This window comes from Uloborus diversus, chromosome 1 (genome assembly GCF_026930045.1).
Source record: "Uloborus diversus isolate 005 chromosome 1, Udiv.v.3.1, whole genome shotgun sequence".
In the NCBI taxonomy this organism is placed as follows: Eukaryota; Metazoa; Arthropoda; class Arachnida; order Araneae; family Uloboridae; genus Uloborus; species Uloborus diversus.
This window is the reverse complement of record NC_072731.1, coordinates 118,196,826-118,216,587: the sequence shown is the minus strand read 5'-3', so window position 1 is coordinate 118,216,587 and position 19,762 is coordinate 118,196,826. Positions and strand designations below refer to the sequence as shown.

The 19,762-nt window shown below is 33.0% G+C and overlaps 1 protein-coding gene across 2 annotated transcripts in view; it reads left to right on the top strand.

Annotated features, from left to right (window-relative positions):
* LOC129231685 (luc7-like protein 3) overlaps positions 1–19,762 on the top strand; it is an 81,920-nt gene that overhangs the window by 16,296 nt on the left and 45,862 nt on the right. For both annotated transcript variants that reach the window (XM_054866056.1, XM_054866049.1), the window contains exon 2: positions 14,515–14,621. In XM_054866056.1, coding sequence (XP_054722031.1) covers positions 14,515–14,621 — 107 coding nt within the window. The remainder of the gene's footprint in view (positions 1–14,514; positions 14,622–19,762) is intronic.

Genomic DNA, 19,762 nt, shown 5'->3' with positions numbered 1-19,762 from the left:
AATTGTAATAAAATTTTACTTCCTTGTGTGAAGTTAAAAAAAATAATAAGTCTCCTTGTGCAAAATAAACCTACAAAATTTGTTTTTTTTTTCCTTTTTTCTTTTCAATCACATAGGTATACTTAATATTTTTTGCATCATTTTTAACCTTTAGGAAGGAAATATTGTGTTTTCTTAGGTCTTTAAATATATGCAAAAGAAGCAGTCAAAAACTTAGTACAGGGAAATAAGTAAAAATATAACAACATGTACAAATAAAATAAAGTAAAAAGAGTTAAAAAAAACTCTGAAAACAGCTGTTTCGTGGTTATAAAACCCCCCACATCAGTGCGTAAAAGAACGGTGGAACAAAATCAAACATGGTAAAAGTGAACAAGAAGAAGTAAGACGAGGATAAGTAAATAGCCTGAAAGTGGCCGGAACCAGAAACATCACTTTAGCCAGGGATGAAAGTTTTCCGGCTTTTTCTGTTGGCTTTTAAAACCTTTCCTCCTTTTTTTGCCTCTTTCAGGCCTTATTTTTCTCAAAAATCAGAAAAGAATACGATTTTTTCTAATTTTTGGTCTCCGATTTCTTATTTTTCCCCCTCAAATCTTCATCCTCCTTCACGATATCTGCCAAAAGCGTATGTTTTGGAATCATGCCAGCAATGTCAAACATGTGCTGCACCGAAAGTTTGCATGCCTCGTTTGAGATTTCAATCTTTTTGCACCTTGCAAGTATTTCAATTATTTTTAATGTTGCGGGTGAATTTTTTACTATGTGCTACCTTTTATCTGCTTATTTTATTCATTATTTCAATAAAAAATGCAAAATTCAATCAAAAAATGTGGTTTAGCACTCACAGTCTCAAATGTTATTGAAACTTGGCATGGTTACTTTTTTTTATGTATTTAAGAAAGCGTAAAAAAATATTTATGGTGAATCTCAAATGTTTGGGCTTTACAGCCTGTTAAAAGTTTTGGGATTTCATGATTGAATGAGGCAGCTGAAAGTTGTTCTTTTGATTCTGAAATCGTATTTAGGAAGTTTTTAAAAACAAATTTTGGGTTCCAATGCATTCGTTTATATACATATATATTTATTTATTTTCAATTCTTACTATGAAAAGTATGTTCTACCACATAGGGAAATTTTAGATTTTTCTCTCTGTTGAAAATTTTTATTTTACAAACTGACCTAATTTTAAAATTTATGTTCTCACTCATTAACACTATAAACTCAAATGTTTTTAATGAAAAAAAGTATTTTTCTCTAAAAAATATGAAAAGTTGACACTATCGTGTGATGCAGCCAAGATTGACATCTGGCTCAAAACTTGTAAATTAGCCATTTTTTGTTAAATTTTTGAACATTAGGCTTCCAGGTTTTATTTTGATGTGGTTTTGGATATCATCCCTTTTACGAAATTGTTTTGGATTTCCTCCTTTTTGTTGTCTGACCACACTCATCCCTGTTCAGCAGAAAACAGCAAGGACATCTGTACTGTCCACCTTTGAGAAGTTGAGTTGTGGCCTTGAGCAAGTCTTTTTATTTCAAGAGAGAGCAATCAATTAGAAGGGGAATTATTAGATGCAGAGTTGGGCTACCATTGCAACCCTTTTATTGGTGAGAAAATCCTGTACCACTTGCTATGCCCTAACCTGAATAGTAATGTTCGCCAAAGGACAATACGATGCCAACTAAATCTGCAAGTTCTTAAGTCTCTTTTCCTCACCCCTATTTCAACTAATGGAATCATTTAATCCAGTGGTTCCCAAACTTTTTAGGCCATGGAGCCCTTAGTGCTTTACATTTACCTCAAGGAACCCCGTTATTGTTTACGACTTTTAAAGACAAAATGTTAACCATCTGATATTCAAATCATAATGATGAAAAATCATTTAAATACTATCTTCTACATAAAGAAAGCTAAACCACGGGAAAAATTCATATTTTGACAGATTGTCAAGTTTTAAGGTGTGCTGAATGTTGAACCTATTTTGACCATTTTTTGAAACTATCTGTCGATCTGTTTAGGTTTGCATATATTTGACCGTTTTATTGTAGGCGTTCTAATGGAAAAAGCAATACATGGAGTTGATCAAAACATGGTATGCATGTGCACGCCCTTGTGAACTGGTAATAGTTTTGGCACTAATTTCTAAAGATGGTAGCCCATCCGAATGATTTTCGTTATTAGTCTGACTGCTGTATTTGAAACAATAATACAAGGATTCGCAAAAAAATTGGTACTCATATGCACTACACTGGGAGAGGAGCTGCTAAAGTTTTGCTGTCTTTCATTTCCAAGGAGTGTCAGAACAAAAAGTTTGCTTTTTTCTGGAAAAATAACGTAAATATTCAAACAAAAACTGAAGTACGATGGAAACACAACTGAAACATTTGTGGATTAGTTTTGAGTTGACTTTGGCATCGATTTATTGCTCAAGATAGGAGGTGCATTGATTGCTTTTGCTGTCCTTTGTAACCGATGTTCTCTTGCATGATTCAGCCCCTGTGCATTATCAAAAGTAGAATGGTCAAGACACTTACGCTCTTATTAACCAACGCGAGTGACTCCGGCATCCAATGGTTACCTGCCAATCGAAGGGTTGACATTATTAACCAACGCGGATTGCAGTTAACGCCGTGTTGTGAACCGGTTTTTCAGCTCCAAATCTAGCCCCTCTGTTTCGGCGAGTTAACTCGCGACAGGGAGCTACTAAAGATGGCGGACATTGGACAACTACGACTTGTTTATGTTGAAGGGTTTGGAATTGCTGGAATTAATTGAACTTAAGCCTCAAAAAGTTCGGCTAAAATAAAAGAAAGGGGCCCTAATGTCATGGGGACTCCTCTCAACTGTGACATGATTAATCTACCACTGATTCTGGTTATGAAATTTTAAATTATTTAACATTAAACACTAATCAGCGATGAGAATCGGATATACTTGGTTTTTAGTAATTACTAAATTTTCTTGATAATGGTGATATGTGAATAAATTAAATACTTTGCACATGTCTTTTTTTATATGTGGAGGCAAAGTGAAATATTTAAAGTAACTTCCTTTTGTTCAAAATGAACAATTGGAATTTTTTTCTGAAAATAACGGTACATGAAGGAAGAACAATATATTTTACAGTAAAACTCGCAATGAAATATTATTTTTCATTTTTAGCGGCAAATTTGTGCCTCAGGAAAAAGGTGGAAATTTTTCATCTTTTTTTTATGGGGCAAAGTGAAAAATGAAATATTTTTCTAATGAACTGTTTTTAATTTCATCATTGAAGATATTTTTTATCAAATAAATGGGTAAATAAAAGAGTGAATTAATAAATGAGAAGAAAATGAAAGAATAAACGAAAATAATTTAAATGAGTGGATAAAATAGCAAATTAATAAGAAAATGAATGAATGAATGAGTAAGTAAGGGAATTATTAAATGAAGGAATGTAGGTTGAAGGACGAGTAACGATATTTTAATTCGAAAAGAAAGCCCATTTAATATGTAATAAAAAAAAGTTCTTGCTTAAATGCACGCAGGACGCAGCAATTCTCCCCCCCCCCCCCCCCCCCCGGAACTCTCAGAAGTAAACAAACTATACATTAATTAATTTTGTGTACATGATGAAGTTCACATTGTTACAGACTATATTGAGGAAAGTGTAAACATTAAAGCACATTTTTACAGCTGTGATATTATACTTTAAATAAAACTTTTGCTCCAAAATTTTTAAAACTGAATTTAATAGTCAACATTCAAAATTTCTAGCAGAGGCTGAAATAGATCAAATGCTATATAGTTTGCAGTTGATTTTAATAATGGGATTATTTCCGAAATTTTAAAAGTTTTTTTTTTCTCAAAGAGCATGCTTAAAAACATATGATTTGACAATTTTCGAAATAATTTGACAAACTTTTATATTTTTCAACAATTATTTTAATCAGTGAGCAGATTCGATTTCATTTTTTACGCTTCTGCACAAGGCTTCACAATTGATTGGCATTCACTGACGCCATTAGCACAGACCGCAATATTTAATTCGCTTCTTAATTATCATAATCTGAAAGCGTGGTAGACAGCAAGCGTAAGCATTCAGTGAGCCAGTGGAGTACGCGCCAAAGTTGATCACTGTTTTGTTCACAACTTTGAAAGTTCATTTTTAATAGTAAATTTGTTGTAGAAATTTGGTGGTAGCCAGAGGTATTATATAATAAAATAATTTTCATTAAAACTGATATTTTTTTTTCTTCCATTTCCTTTTTCATTACTAAAATGCTAAAACAAAAAAAGAAAGGTATAATATTTTTATAGCTTTTATTTTTCAATTTTTACACTATTGTTTGTTTCCTAAGTGGAGTGACATTTTTGTCAACAAAGCTTTCAAACTTCTTACTACAAAACGAAATTTATGTGAATTCTTAAATCTGTAGAAATTAATTCTTTTAAGTGATGAGTATTTTTAAGATACCGAAATAACAAAAAGAAACTGTTAATCTGAATAATGATTTATGCATTGGATTAAAATAGTTGGGGTTTAGGTGCTGTGACGACATGACAAGAATGTTTAAATTCCATTATTAACGATAAAAGTGACAATATTTTAAATGAAACAAACAAAACAAAACAAACAAAAAAAAAAAAAAATGCACTTGGCTCATATAAATTTAGTGAATAAGCATAATGAGAAACAATTTTTGTAAAATCATATCAATAAAATTAGTTTTAAAACAAAATCGTTTAAGTTATAATTTTAATGGAATTTCCCAAGATATTTAATGAAAAATAGTTCTTGCGCTGATTTCTTTGTAATTGTCACCGAGCCAGGGTTTGAGCTGGGTTCAAATGTTCTTTAGCATAAAAGCTAAAATTGGGGAAAAAGTTTTAGGAAAATGCTAAAATGTTACATATGCGCATATCTTTCTAAATGTCTCAGTGCGTTTCATCTCCACTTCAAAATAAAATTCTTATTTCATCTCTATGGCATCTTTAAAGAAATAAGTACAGCAGCTATTTTTTTTAATGTAAAATGAAAAAAAAAACTACATATTTGGTTTTTAGAACATTGCACTCTCTTTCTCCTAGTAATGCAGTTATTTAGGGTTAGTTACTATTTATGCTATTGAGAAGGGCATAATGCCGGAAGACTTAAGTATTGGTGACTTCAGGGGCGGATCTAGAGGGGGGCCATGGGGGCCATGGCCCCTCCCAAAGCCTTGTGATTGTAGAAATTTTTTTAAGAAAAAAAAGGAAAAAAAATATGATGAGAAGATAACAAAATTTAACACATGTGTTATACTGAAAAAGAAGCATAAGCATTAATTGAGAGATAAATTATGTCCCTACCCTCAAAACAAAACTTTTATTTCCAAAATTTTTCTCCATCTTTTACATTATTTCTTGATTTCAACTGCAGACACTTGTGGACGATCTCTAAATGCTGCTGTTCTCAGAGTATACCTATTGTTCACAAGACCAAAGAGTGCATAAATTTTCATTTTTATGGCTTTAATTTCGAAACTAGGGAGAGAACCCCCTTTTTCCATGCCCTTTCCCAAATGCCTTGATATGTAGCAAAAAATTGCATTTTAAGTCTTTTATTTGGAAAAAATGTCAACGGAAACTAGCTTATCCAGCCCTTATCAGTTAACTTGCTTAAAAGCAACTTAAATGAAAATTTTTGAGACTTCAATTACAAACGATCTTTGATAGGACCCCCTCCCTCCCTAGTTTATATCGTGATGATAGCTTTAAAAGGAGGTTTTTGGAGGAGCTCACGAATTTTCCATCTCTTTCTAAAATATGTATAAAAAAAGTTAAAAATCGAAATTTTAGAGCCTCAAATGCAAAATATTTCTAGGAAGGAAGGATTCTAAGCACCTTCACTCTTCCTTTAATGTAAGCAAACATTATCTAAAGGTGCATTTTTAGGATGGACAGCTGAAGAGCTAGAAGAGCATCCCTCCTCTTCTAGCTTCTCAATGTATAATGACAGAATATTGTGGTTTCTAAGCTTTATTTTCAAAAAGTATTTTGGGGCCAGCACCTGAAACCTGACATTTCTCGGTACATCATCAAAAATAGACAAAATGCGTTTTTAGTTTCCTAATTTTCAAAAATTACTCGGCAATTTAAATTTTGAAACATTTTCAAGGGAGATTCCTAAATCCACCCCCTCACCTAATGTCCCGATACCCCGAAAATTGAGTTTTTAAAACTTCATTTTAATAAAATTTCTGGGGAGTTCGGAGTTTGTTCAAAAATTTCGGATGGCCCCTCCCAAAACAATCGGCTGGATCCGCCACTGGGTGACTTCATGGTAATTTTAAAATCTTGGCTTAAGATTTAAAAAAGATCAAATTGACTATCGTCATGCTGCTTCTTCTCTTGGATTATACATTGTCTCTCTCTCTCTCTCTCTCTCTCTTTTTTTTTTTTTTTGATAATTTATTTTTGGTTTGAGCAAAAAAGCGAAAATGCTTTACTTTGTTTGCACAATTGAGATAGTGTTTTCGCATTTTGCGAAAAAGGCGACCGTAGCGGAAACTCTGCACCGAGCACAGTCGGTATTTTAGCTTCGAAAGGAGAATAGTTTGTTTTGTGGAAGCGGAATTCATCTTTTAGTGATAAATAGAAGAAAAAAAGACACTTTCGTTCGAAGCCTAACAACATGTTTCAAAATCAACAACAGGGTCGCGCTGCCGACCGTCGACTTTGCCTCTCCTGTAAACATCACATGACCAAAATCCACCAATGAGAGTGGTTTTTACATCTAGGGAGGAAAAAATCAACGATCTGGGTGACCCGCTGTTGGATAATGACAACTGTGAGTAACCTCGCGGTTTGAGTTAGCCCTGGGTTCACTTACTCGGCAGTTACTCTTCCTCAGCTCAGGTTGGTTAATATTAGCGTTAATCTATGCAACTTGGTTGCGATAATACATACAGTTAAAATTTCTCCAAGACAAAAAATTGCTACAACCTGGTTGATATGACACGAAAAGTTCAAATGTAACCATAACTCCAAATTTTGGTAAATCAGGGTTGGCTGGATTGGACCCAATTGGGTTGGACCCAATGGGTTTTTTTCAAAAAACCCATTTAAAAAAACCCATTATTTAACCCACTTTTGGGTTTTTTAAAACTTTCTGAAAAGTTTTTAAAAAAAAGTAATTAATTTGAATACTTTTACAATTCAAACTTCTATTTTATTTGTTCTTCGCCACAGACAATGGACATAAAAAATGAATTTTGATCTTTAATGGTATTTCTTAACTCTTAACGGCATTAAAAAAGTACTTCAAAGGTTTTAAATAAATATACTTCACTTTTTTCTTTAACTGGTTAAATAAATAACTTAAATTATCTTGACTAAGTCCTGTCACCTCTGATTTTATCAATATTTGTAGATTGTACATAGGAAACTACTCTAGCTAAAAGGCTTTCATGTGAATTATTTTTTGCAACCCAACATGTCACAAATCTCGAATAACAAGTTATATTTTTTTAAACAAATTAACAGGTTTTACAAATGGTCGGACAGAAAACAGAATAGGATGTACAGTATTTTCATTATTTTACGAAAAAGTTTAATATTTCTTACTCTGTACACAGAAATAGAAAAACAGGCAACATAAAATTCAAAGAAATGTCTTGATTAAGCTGGAATTCAGTAAATAGGGATTTAAACTACTTGAGGTTCTACAGAAGTTTTGCATAACAAAATGAAATATGATAAAGTAAAATGCAAAAAAAAAAAAAAAAAAAGAAATTAAAAACGAACAATAGATTTTATTACTCAAGATGTAACTTTGCCTTAACTGTTGGTAATTATGGAAACTAAAAAATCTGAAACTTCACCATTCTTGGGTTTCGTCGTTTTTTATACTTTTCTTCAGAAAACGTTGAATTTTAACTAGTTTTCCAGCTTTTTTTTACCCCAAGACAATTTTTGTGCTTTGTCCATATACTTACGCTGCAATATGCTACAAGTACCCTACATTTTCACTAAAAAAATACAAAAAAACCCACATTTCTTTTAAAAAAAACCCACATTTAGTTGGGTTTTTTTGGGTTTTATTCAAAAAAAACCCTGGGTCCATGGGCTTTTTTAAAAAAACCCGGGTTTTTGCCAACCCTGTGGTAAATGTGAACGAAAGTCCCTAAATATCGATTGCTCAAGTGAAATTTAAATAAGAAAGTTTCATGATGTCCATTACATACTTCACTTCCCTCTGCAAGGTTCTTCATATCTGTCACAGGGATGATTTCATGTTCACCAGTTCATAGGGTAACCAGTAAGCTCTGTTTTTAATTCAGACCAGGAAGCAAGTCAGAACAGATTCAAAAACCTCAGAAGTATTGATTTGGAAGGGAAACATGGAAAATTTAATAAACAACCACGACTGATTTAACAAGAAGTAGTCAAATTAGCTCACCAGGTGGATCTTCAATTGTTGTTGCTATTGAACCTGTGATACTTTTGCCACAAATCTGGTGCCTTATCAGTAGGGCTACCTTACAACATTCTAGTTAACTTTGTACAGAAAGCAACTTCTCAAAGAAACTGATGCTGTTTCAGTAAAAAATACCACCTTCATTTTGAAATAACAGGCCTATACATAAAATTTTTTTGCATGAAATTGTTACAGCAGTCTACAATTATCACTGTCTTCAAGAAATGTTATTAATATGAAGAATGAAATTGATTCACTGTATTACTGATAATGGCCGTAAACTCTGGCTTTATGCCAAAAAGTTCAGTACATACAATCAGAGCATAATCCATGTTAGAACTGAATTTGTTTTTCATACACACATTGGCTGAAAAGCTTTAATTGTATTGAGAAATTGCTATGTGCTGAAGCTGTTTTAAGATATAAAGTTAAGAGCTTTCTTATTCAATAATTAGTATTCCTCTTAAACACCAACCCAAAAATCATTAAGTGAAATGGAATCAAACAAGTTTTTTAATGCAAATGATCTCTGAAGTTCATTTAATGATTCATGCTCTGGCATGAACAGTCATTTGGTAAACGGATTTTGTGCCGTCGTTTAAAAGTCGTTATGAGTGAGCGGGAAGTGTTTTGTAAGATTTCTCGAATAAGCAGTAATGTTTTTTAAAGTACCACGAAATACTTGCATAGAATTTTCTTCATAGAGATGGTTTTCGGGCAGAACTTTACTTTAAGAGAGGAAAATATTCTATGTTGTTTCCTCTTAGGCACAGAATACAAAAACTTACCTTTCATTTTGCTGAGTTATTTTGTCTTTCACAACAAAAGAGAGACAGGGTTCGTACGGGTCATGGAAATCCTGGAAAGTCATGGAAAAAAAATAAGCAAATTTCAGACCTGGAAAAGTCATGGAAAATTGAAATTTTCATTGAAAGTCATGGAAATTTATTTCAAGTCATGAAAAAATGTCCTGAACAAAGAGAAGGTAACAGTAACTAAAGGAGCATTAGAAATCTTGAGTGATTTAACAGTATAGCACATAAAAGCTATTAAAAGTGGAAAATTGAACGATCCCAAAATCAAATCTGAATTTTGAAATCTCATTGCATCCACTTCTGTCGCAGCTGCTTGCCTTTTTTTGCGATGTGATTTTACTGCTTGGACATCATTTATTTTGAATTTACTGTTATTTTCTACACTTCTTTTGTTTCATATTCTGTAGTAGCGAAATTTCACGTTCTTAGTTTTGCCACGCCCACTCAAAAAAAAAAAAAAAAAAAGCAATTCAATTGCATCCGAGTTCGATTCCATCACTATTAAGAACTTTATTATTAAAATTATCAAAGTTTATCTTCATTTGTTGAAGGTTTTGGAAAATAAAGGTCTTTAGTCAGGCTATAGAATACAGAAAAAGAGGAATTCTAATACTCTAAAACAGTATTGCCCAACATACGGCTCGCAAAACTAATCCATGTGACCCACTGCTACGTTCAATGTCAGGAATCAAACATGTTCTGGAATTTCTGTTTCTATTAATTTATATGCATTTGAAACTATGCAAATAAGTAAACAAAACAAGTATACTTTTGAATCAGAAGATTGATTCATTACTAAATGGTTTTTTCAAAACAGATCTGATTTAGAAACATAAAAAACTAAACTATGTGGCTTTACTTTAAAGAATCAAAATACTGTCAAGTAACGTGGATGATTAAATGCACTGTTGACACTGAAAGGCAACTTTTGAAGCAAATTTATTGAAACTTAGTGACGACTCATTCAACCTTTGTCCCATTCAATATCATTCTGCCTGTTTATAAATAAAGTATCTGACATTTAAGCATCATCCTGTTCGTTTCACTGCATTTTTACTTTACTTTTCCAAAAATTATCAAGTTTGAGATTAAATAGTGCTCTTTTCTTCGTGTATCGAGGTCATGAAAATTTTCATTGAAGTCATGAAAAAGTCTTGGAAAGATCATGGAATTTTTTCATCCAAATACAGTATGAACCCTGGAGAGACAACAACTCTCTTCTTGAATGATAATAGAGACTGAGTTCAGTTTACAGAAAATATAGGCAACCAACAGACAGCATGCAAAACATTGAAAACTGCTAAAAATATTACTGTCTTTTGCACTAACTGAAAAAATTTCAGCTCAACTGTAAGTTCATACAATCTTTCAAAAGAGTTTATTTTGAGTAGCCAACATATTTCGTACAAAGAAGTAGTGATTTGTGATTGTTACTCATATCTTCATAAATCTTGCTCAATATTGTTAACTAGAGGTAACAAGACAAAATTAACTACCTCTAAATCTTCATAAAGAACTTTCTTTAAATCTGATGTTGTTTTTTGCTGGCGTAACAAGGATATAATGACAACTACTACTTCAGTTTAGAGCAGCAATTTTAATCCCATAAAGTTTCTTTTTCTAAAATTACTGTGGAAAATAATAAATTTATGCTACTCGCGGCAAAGCTTTCTCATCCTTTGGCGGAATCCTGGGGTTCCGCAGAACACACTTTGGGAATTGCTGATTTAATCGGTCGGGCAGCGGAGCTCAACTTGCCAGAGCCTTTCCTTTTGTCTTGGGGCAGGAGATGGTACTAGTAGCTTTGGTAGTTGCCGCTATACAGCATGATTTAGGAAAAAAAGTTCTATGAAAGCCTACCTAGGATGTTATCTTTTACACATTTTACTCAAAACTTGAAAAACTCGACTACATTCCAATGCTTCTCACTGCCTTATTTATAAACATAATACAGGGTGGCGACAGATCAGGGAAAAGTCGGGGAATTTTATTAATCAGGGAATTTCGAAAAAGTAACAAAAATTCAGGGGAAATTGATTAAATGAAGAAAAAAAAATTTTTTTTTTTTTTTGCTTTGCAAAATTAAGTACCCTAATTTCCTACGAGTCTTCTGCCAATTATCTGTTGAGAAAAAAGTAAAACAAGCTGATGTGTGCCTCAAGTGACTTCCTTTTACTCCAATTTAATGTCATTTTCCCATTATTGGCAATTTTAATGTGATTCAATAGTTTACTCTCTAAATATCACCAACAGTGTTCAAATTGAAACCAGATTTAAAATTAAAAAAAATCGCCAAGTTGGCGACCAAAAGACTGGCGATATATCGCCAAGTGTCTGCCAAATTGAAACACCACTTGAGTTTACATTGAAATTAACAATGGTTTCCACCCAAAAAGAGGCAAAACCCCCCTTAGAAACATCCGAATGCGACCAAAAGAGGAGGTGCACACCTAGACCCCACTAGGAGTCTGCGTACCATATTTCAACTTTCTAGGACATACCGTTCTTGAGTTACGCTACATACTACGTACATACAGACGTCACGAGAAAACTCGTAACTAACTCGGGTATAGTCAAAATGGATATTTCAGATGTCTATATATTCTTAAGGCACTTATCCACTTGTGGTCGAGTTGAAAAAAACTCAACATTCATTTGGGGGTGAGCAAAATGGAAATTAAGGTTGATTTTTGAGTGAAAATTTTTTTGCGAATGCAATACTTCCTTTTTTGTAAAAGGTAAAAGGAAGTAATTAATGAGGTGCGATTATACACTGCCGCATATTTGTGCATCTTTTTTTTTTCTTGATGTCAAAGTATTGAATCTTAACTTATTAAACAGGGGATGGACTTCCTATGATTGCTTCTGTGTCTTTAGTATTGTTTATTTTACATATATACCTTTCACGAGTTCCATGCTACCTAACATAAATAACCCTACAGGCAAAGAGGAAGATGTCATTAATTCCTTAGCTCCCTTGCCTTTACTCGGTGTCTTGAAGTAATGAGCGTACTGTAATCAAAGTTTCAAGAAAAAATCTTTTTTTTAAAATTAATACAGATAAAAGCTTAAAAATTATTCCTTATTTGCGTTTTTAATTCAATTGCTAAAAATTGAACGTTGACTAAGAATCAACTTTGTTTTTTGCCATCTTATTATTCGCTGTCGCCTCATGTTATACGAAGGTTTTTTTTTTGTTCAGACTACAAAATTCTTTTATTTTAAAACCAAGTTATATATACATATAAATATGTTTTGAAATTAATTGTTTTTTTTTTTTTTTTTGCATTTCAATGTTGAAATGCATACTGTTTTCCGCAAAGCAAATTGAAGCATAAAGCATAAGTTATCTAATACCAGTACAGTATTCTCAACTCCTTGTCAGCAGATGATTAAACTCAAATCAAAGCTCAAGATTGGAAACAAAGTATAATAACAAAGTTTTTTTTTTTTTCAAAACGTATTTTTAATTAACAGCTTAAAATGTTTTAAACACTGCATTTTATTTAATATGCAGAAGTTTTCAAGTAGGGCAAAGCAAGGAGACTATTATCATTGGTAATGTAAATCAGAGAAATTTGATGAACTCAGCCAGGGAAATCAGGAAAAAGTCGGGGAACTTCTTTTTTACAGTTTCTGTCGCCACCCTGTAATATATTTCATACAATAGATGAAAAAGCAACATTTTAGCTATTTTTGTTTCATGATAGTAGTTATTATTTAAATAATAGGTGTCAGTATGTATTTGTATAACAGCTTTAACACAAATGCATGATTCAAATTAAGTTAAACATTTGAAAAACCTCGATCCAACGCTATGCTTTTTTAAGAAATTCAATTCTGAGGAAAATGAAACAGAATCCGAACAAATAGACAATGCCCAGAGAGTTAAAGTTTTAAAAGAGGCTAATTTTTGCTGTGGGGAATGACTAGATAATTTATGAAGGAGAACAGTGATATTGAAGGGTTTGCGGAAAACAGTAGTACAGATGTTCTTACTGTTTTCTGCTGACGTAATGTTCCCGGTTCCGGTCACTTCCGGTCTATTTACTTGTCCTTGTCTTCCTTTTTCTTGTTCACTTGTCGGTCATTTGACTTTGTTCCAGTGTTCTTTTATGCGCTGATGAAGGAGTTTGGTTTTATGACCCCGAAACAACTGTTTGCAGACTTTTTAAACTTTTTAATAGATTTTATTTGTACATGTATTAACGTTGTTATATTTTTACTCATCTAAAATATGATTTGTTGTCAATATATCATTCTTGCCAACTCTACTGTTTTTAACGGGAGACTCCCGTTTTTTGCTTCCATCTCCCGATTTCCTGTTTTTTACGATTTTCTCCTGTTTTTGCAGTTTTATTCAGTCGATCATCAAAAAGTTTCACCTTCTTCTTAATAGGTGGCGCCCTTTTCTAGTCATCCACCAATGTCAGAGCAAAATAATCTTTCCAATTAATAACTCATTCAGTAAAAATTTATTTTTGAAAGCTTTCCACATTGCATGTTTAAGGAAACACGTGCCTTGCCGAAAATGGCAGCAGATTTCCATCTCTTTGCATCCTGAAAATATTTCAATTATTTTGAAAGTTTGAAGTTATTTTACCATGTGCTACCCTGTACCTACTTATTTTATATTTTCATTACATATTGATTTTTCTTTCTTTTTTTTTCGGATTTTTGTAATTAAATTTTTTCTATCTACTTTTTTGGTAGAGACTAGAGAATGTATGATACTTTAAGCAAACTCACTCATTATTTGGTTTCTCCTTTGCAGTATATTTTTCTTACTACTACCGATTAGCTTACATCTGCAAAATATCCCCATTTCACTTTAAATTTAGTATTCATGTTATTTAAAAGCATAATTTAATAATTCTGCTGTGAATATATGTAGCTGGTGGATCACTTATATACCTCTGGGGGAGTCTCCTGTTTTTTTTCTTCGAAGGTTGGCAAGTATGATATATGTTTCATTGAATTATCAAAGCACTTTAGCTAAAATTATTCCTATCCCAAGTTCTTCTTTATGGTCAAAAAGCTAAATAAGATTGGTTGTTTGTACAGTAAAAAATTTTCAATTGTGAGTTTTGAATTCATACTGTGCATTAAAAACTAGGTCACTTGAGAAACTAGAATTTATGTAAATAATTTATTGTTCATTTTAGGCTTTGAATTATAAATAATTTGTGACATATTTTCTGATTGAAAATATGTCAAAATTTTTTTTAATTTGAATAACATATTTCTTTATTTTTTAGGTTTGTAAACATTTCTTAGTAAAGTTCTGCCCAAATGACTTATTTGTAAATACAAAAGCAGACTTGGGAGTGTGTCCTAAAATTCATGATGAAAGACTCAAACGAGAGTAAGTATTATTGTACTACACTAAAACCCTGAATAGCAGAAAACTAGGTAATAAAAAGCTTCAGATCCATTCAAAATATGCATTGTTCTGAAGGGGATTGTTCATTTGGTGATAACTCAGGGTTTGCTGTTTTTTCAGTGCAAGGGAGGGGGCGATGAGGGCGATCGGCGCTCCCTTGAAGGATCCTGCACTGGCAAATATTCTGAATTGAAGTCTTAAAGCGCAAATCTTTGACGACCTTAAGGAATGGGGTTCGAACTGAAATCTCCTCGGAAACTTTTGAGAATTGAAGTTTCAAAGATGCATTATAAGGCGTTTTTACTGATGCTAGGAAAAAGGAATTTGGAGATTTCCCCTAGTAGATAAAAATGCCAGACCCTTCCCCCAAGAATGTATAAAACAAGACACGTAGATATGTTTAAAAATCAAGCGCACTTTTCTTGCAAAATTTCTGGATCTGCCACTGTTTCAGAGGAAGCATTAGGCTAGTTAGAACTTTATACTAAGAAACTTAGAGAAACGGGTTGTTATTTTTGGGGATTTTTGTGCATGGGATAGTTGACAGGATTGAAGCATAAAGCATAAGTTTTCTAATACCAGTACGGTATTCTCAACTCCCTGTCAGTGGATGATTAAACTCGAATCAAAGCTCAAGACGGGAAGCTAAAAGCAAACTGCATTCTTCTTTCCCAGGGCTTCCAAATGGTCCGCTTTTCCTGCCAAATTCCGTTTTTTATGGTAAAGTCCACTTTAGACCGCTTTTTAACATTTTGGTTCGATTAGTCCACTTTTATATAGTTTTTACTTAAATATCAGATTTTAAAAGTTTTTCATCTCGTTAAAAGTTGCTGTACACCCAAACATGTTGCCGTAGCGCGTGTTAAACAAACAAGCGCCTGCATCCTAGGAAAGGACTTTTACGCATGTGTCATTTGATTGGATGGCGAGAACACGTGACTTTGGGACGCTAGCTGTTGTTTGTTGTCGCATGAAGCAGCTCAACAATGGAAGATAGATGTCTCCGAAAATAAAATGCGACTGGTGATATGCGGCATACTGCTATTCGGCAGACAAATCGAATACTCGATTCAGCCGAATGCTTTAATATTCGGCAACCGAATGGTAAACAAATTTAAATGTTCCATAATTTGTAAACTATTTCTGGCATACTATTTTAGACATTGAATGAAAGTTGCAATATACAGGTACTACCGCAGTTCAAATTGTTAGTTACTAATTTTATCATATTTAAAGTAATTTTAAAGTTTGAGAAACACTCAGATGTTAAATTTTAATCTTGTTGCTTTTTAATATTTCTTTAATCTTATGACACATTTATAGCTAACTATTTTCCTCGTTTAAATATAACATAGTAATATGAAAGAAAACCACCGATTGTGTGTTACACCATATGGAACATTATTGTTTAAAAACAACAAATTTAAATTTGTTACTGTAATAGAAATTCAATGATCATGTATACTAAAAGTGAAAAATAAAAATATTTTATAATGTTTCAATTTTATTCCTCTATTTTAATGATGACACAATTATTTATCAGTTACTGAAGAGATTAATGTGCAAGGAAATCACATGAAAAATATTGTAATTTTTTATGATATTTTAAGCAAGTTAGGTTTATATTATTTGTATGTAAGATAAATGTATTAAGATTATTTAAAACATAACATGTTGCCATGATTATCAATCATCAAATCATACATCAGGAACAGGAAAGAAAGTTAGTATCCACTAATGCCAGAATTTCAGATATAAACCAAATTAGCCACTTACAGTAATAATTAGTGTTTGCTTCTAAACGGTTTATTTTAAATTTAATGTTGATAAATTTCCGATGCTAAAAATGGAAATGCACATACATTTCCCGTAAACAGATTAATGTTTTCTGTTTAAAATTTGTGTAAAATTCAAATATTTTTTAAACAAATATTCAATATCTAGCTGAATATTTGGTCTGAACTTTTCCTGAATATTTGGTGCAATTGATATGTTACATGAATTTTTATAATGTAGGCGAAAATAAAATAGAATTCTGGGTACTTATACTGTATACAGTGTGCTTATAAAAAATCCATGATACAGCTTAGAATCAACAAATTGTTGGATTCTAGGAAAGGTGGTCAGGGGAGAATTTTTTGACTTTTTTGGTTCTATTTTGTAGCTTTTGACTGTTTGGTCACTTATGGGGAAGGGGGGAGGAAACATGACACTCCTTTGTATTCACACTTGGTGATACAGCTACAGGAAGGTATAGCATTTAGTACAGAGCTTTTGGTTTTGAAAATTGAACCTTTAAATTTCAACTGATTCTATCTCTAACATTTGTCAAAAAACTCGACTACCCTTAAGTATGTACTCCATCATATAAAATAAAATCCTATGGATTTTAGGTTAGTAAAATTAAGAGAGTGTGTGTACATCTGTGTATAGATGAATGTCACCCATGTAAAAGAAATCACTCGCATATAAAAGAAATAACCAGCTATAGGCTCAAGGCCTTTTTATGTGTGAATGTGTCAATATTACTATTGCAATATTACTATTTTGACAAAATCACTCTACTTTATTTTCCATCTTCTGATGAACTCGTAATTGAAAATATACTATGCATTTATTTTTTTAATATATCCATCATGGAGCGAGTTTTGATAAATATGTTTAAAGAAGCTTTTAAGTCGTGAATTAACTCAGCATAATTAAATTTCATTTTAGTTGCATTAAGGAATCCTTTTATCAACATGAGTGAAATTTTCTTCATCCACTCATAGTTACAATGCTCTAGCATTTTGCTTGAGATGAACTTGGTTTATCAACAAAAATAAAAAGGAACACTTATTTGAGTTCTTGTGTTGTTTTACTAAAAAAAAAATTCATATCTGAGAATAATACAGCAGTATTATATCTGAGCAAACTACATTTGTAAGAAACATTCAACTTATCGACAGCTCTGCTATAACATCCGGAGACTGTCGCTTTGTCCTTGTAATGGGCTCATCAGTCTGGAAAAGTGAATAACCAAGCTGGAGACAGTCGCCAACACATTAAAGCTGCAAGGACCAATAAACTGGTAGCAAAAATAGATTTAGCTCATCAGCATGAGTTTTCAGCAGTAGTTTGATTCAACCAACTTACGAAGCAGTAAGTTACCGCTCTTATGGCAGGGCTAGGACAGAACTACATGCAACATATCAACAACCTGGTAAGTTTGTTGGCACTCTCGGCTCCAATGAGAAGAACAACATCTGCCTCTTGTTCCGTTATTAACTATTCTAGATTGGTCAGTCCATGCAAAAACCAACCTGCTATAGTCAAAGGGATTTATCCCCAAATTCCTGCTCTTGTCCACTGGTTGTTACTATACACAAGGATGCCCATCCCTACCCCCAAAAGACACCTGTTAAACAGGCAGGTTCTATAAATATTGCCCCCCCCCCCACAAAAAAGCAGCAGGGCCCCTAGCAGCCTACTGGATTGTCCTCTCCCCCCTGCAAAAAAATTTTTTTATAGGATAGAGTATTGTTAGATTTTAACTGCTTTACTATTTCTACCTATATTTTGAATTCATCAGATTAAATCTTAAAAAATTATTATTTATTATTACTAGTAAGTTATTTCTATTAAGTAAGATTTGATTTGTTCATACGTGTTGAGTTTCTATATTTTTCCTCAATTTTTTTTCTAAAACATAACAAAATATTTTCAACTTTTAAAATTTGAGTATAAGTTCCTTTATTTATTCATTTTTTTGAAATTTGGTTTCTTGAGCCTTGCATTCGAGCTAAATGGCTTTTTAAATATCTCTTCTCATAAAATCCAACACCACAAATAGAACAGGTAAATTCCATGTTCATTTTGAGCAGAGCAACACCTATGAAGAACAATATTCAACATTCAGAATGAAAGCACGAAAATATCATTCAGAACAACGGCGGGAATTGCGTCACCAAGTCATGTGGTTTCAATATCCAATCAAATGAGACATGAGTAGAAGTCCCCGCGCCATGAAGTCACGTTTATGCGCCATCCAATCGTATGAGACATGAGTAAGAGTCCCTTCCTAGGATGCAGGCGCTCGTTTAAACAAGGTTCATACGTCCGTGACGGTGTACATACGCTTTTATTTTGGAGGGGGCCCATATAACTAAGATTAGCTCCCCTCCCCTACTTTTTTTTGTAATTTGAATTTTTTGAGGGGGAGCAACAGTGCCCTGATCTTCTTATCTTTTCGATGTGCGGCAAGGTCTTCATACTGTCACCCAGTGACCAATGGTGCAACCACTGTTCTACAGTTTTAAAGGGGAACGCTTAAAATATTCTTGCTTCTGGTGGTGGGCGGGTTTAAGGGTTCTAATTACATGTAGTCCTAAGAATGCAGTTTTAGACATTCTCTGGTGATGCTACGGGGAGGAAAAATTCAGGAGCCTTCGGCAGGAATTTTTAGAAATTGAAATTGAAATCTTAAAAATGCAATTGTAGGCTATACTTGTTGACGTTAGTGTAATGAAAGGAATGTGACTTTTTGAAGTTGTCCCCAATTGATTGTTTCAAAAAACAGAGTGAAATCAATCACCCCTTTACTCAATTTTTTGGAAATTGGAAGCTCTAAATACGCAGTTTCAGACCAACGTCGATGATGTTACAGGCAGGGTGGTTCTGGGGCTCTCCCCAAAAACTATTTTGAAATTAAAAGCCTAAAAAACGAAATTTTAAAGAGATATTCAGTGACACTAGGTGGAGGGATTTAAACGCTCTCCACCTTAAATTTTTCGAAGTTGTAGTTTTTTTATTTTCAGATTTCATACAGGAGCAATTGGACCCTTATCTGAAATTTTTCCGTAATTGAAGTCTTCAAAGAGCGACTGTGGGCCGTATTTGGTAACATTAGGGGTTCGACATTTTTCAAAATTGAAGCTCAATAAAAGCAATCTTAAATGATTTTCGATGCTTTCAGAAGGCAAGGAGTTTGGTAACAGTCCCCTGTAGATGTTTCGACATTGAAGCCCTGAAAACGAGGTTCGAGAAGCTAATGGTTTTAGTGGGTGGAGGAGGCTTGCCAAGTGTAGCTATTTGAATACTTTCTTATATTTAGACCGACTAGGAAAAAGGGGTGAAATAAATAG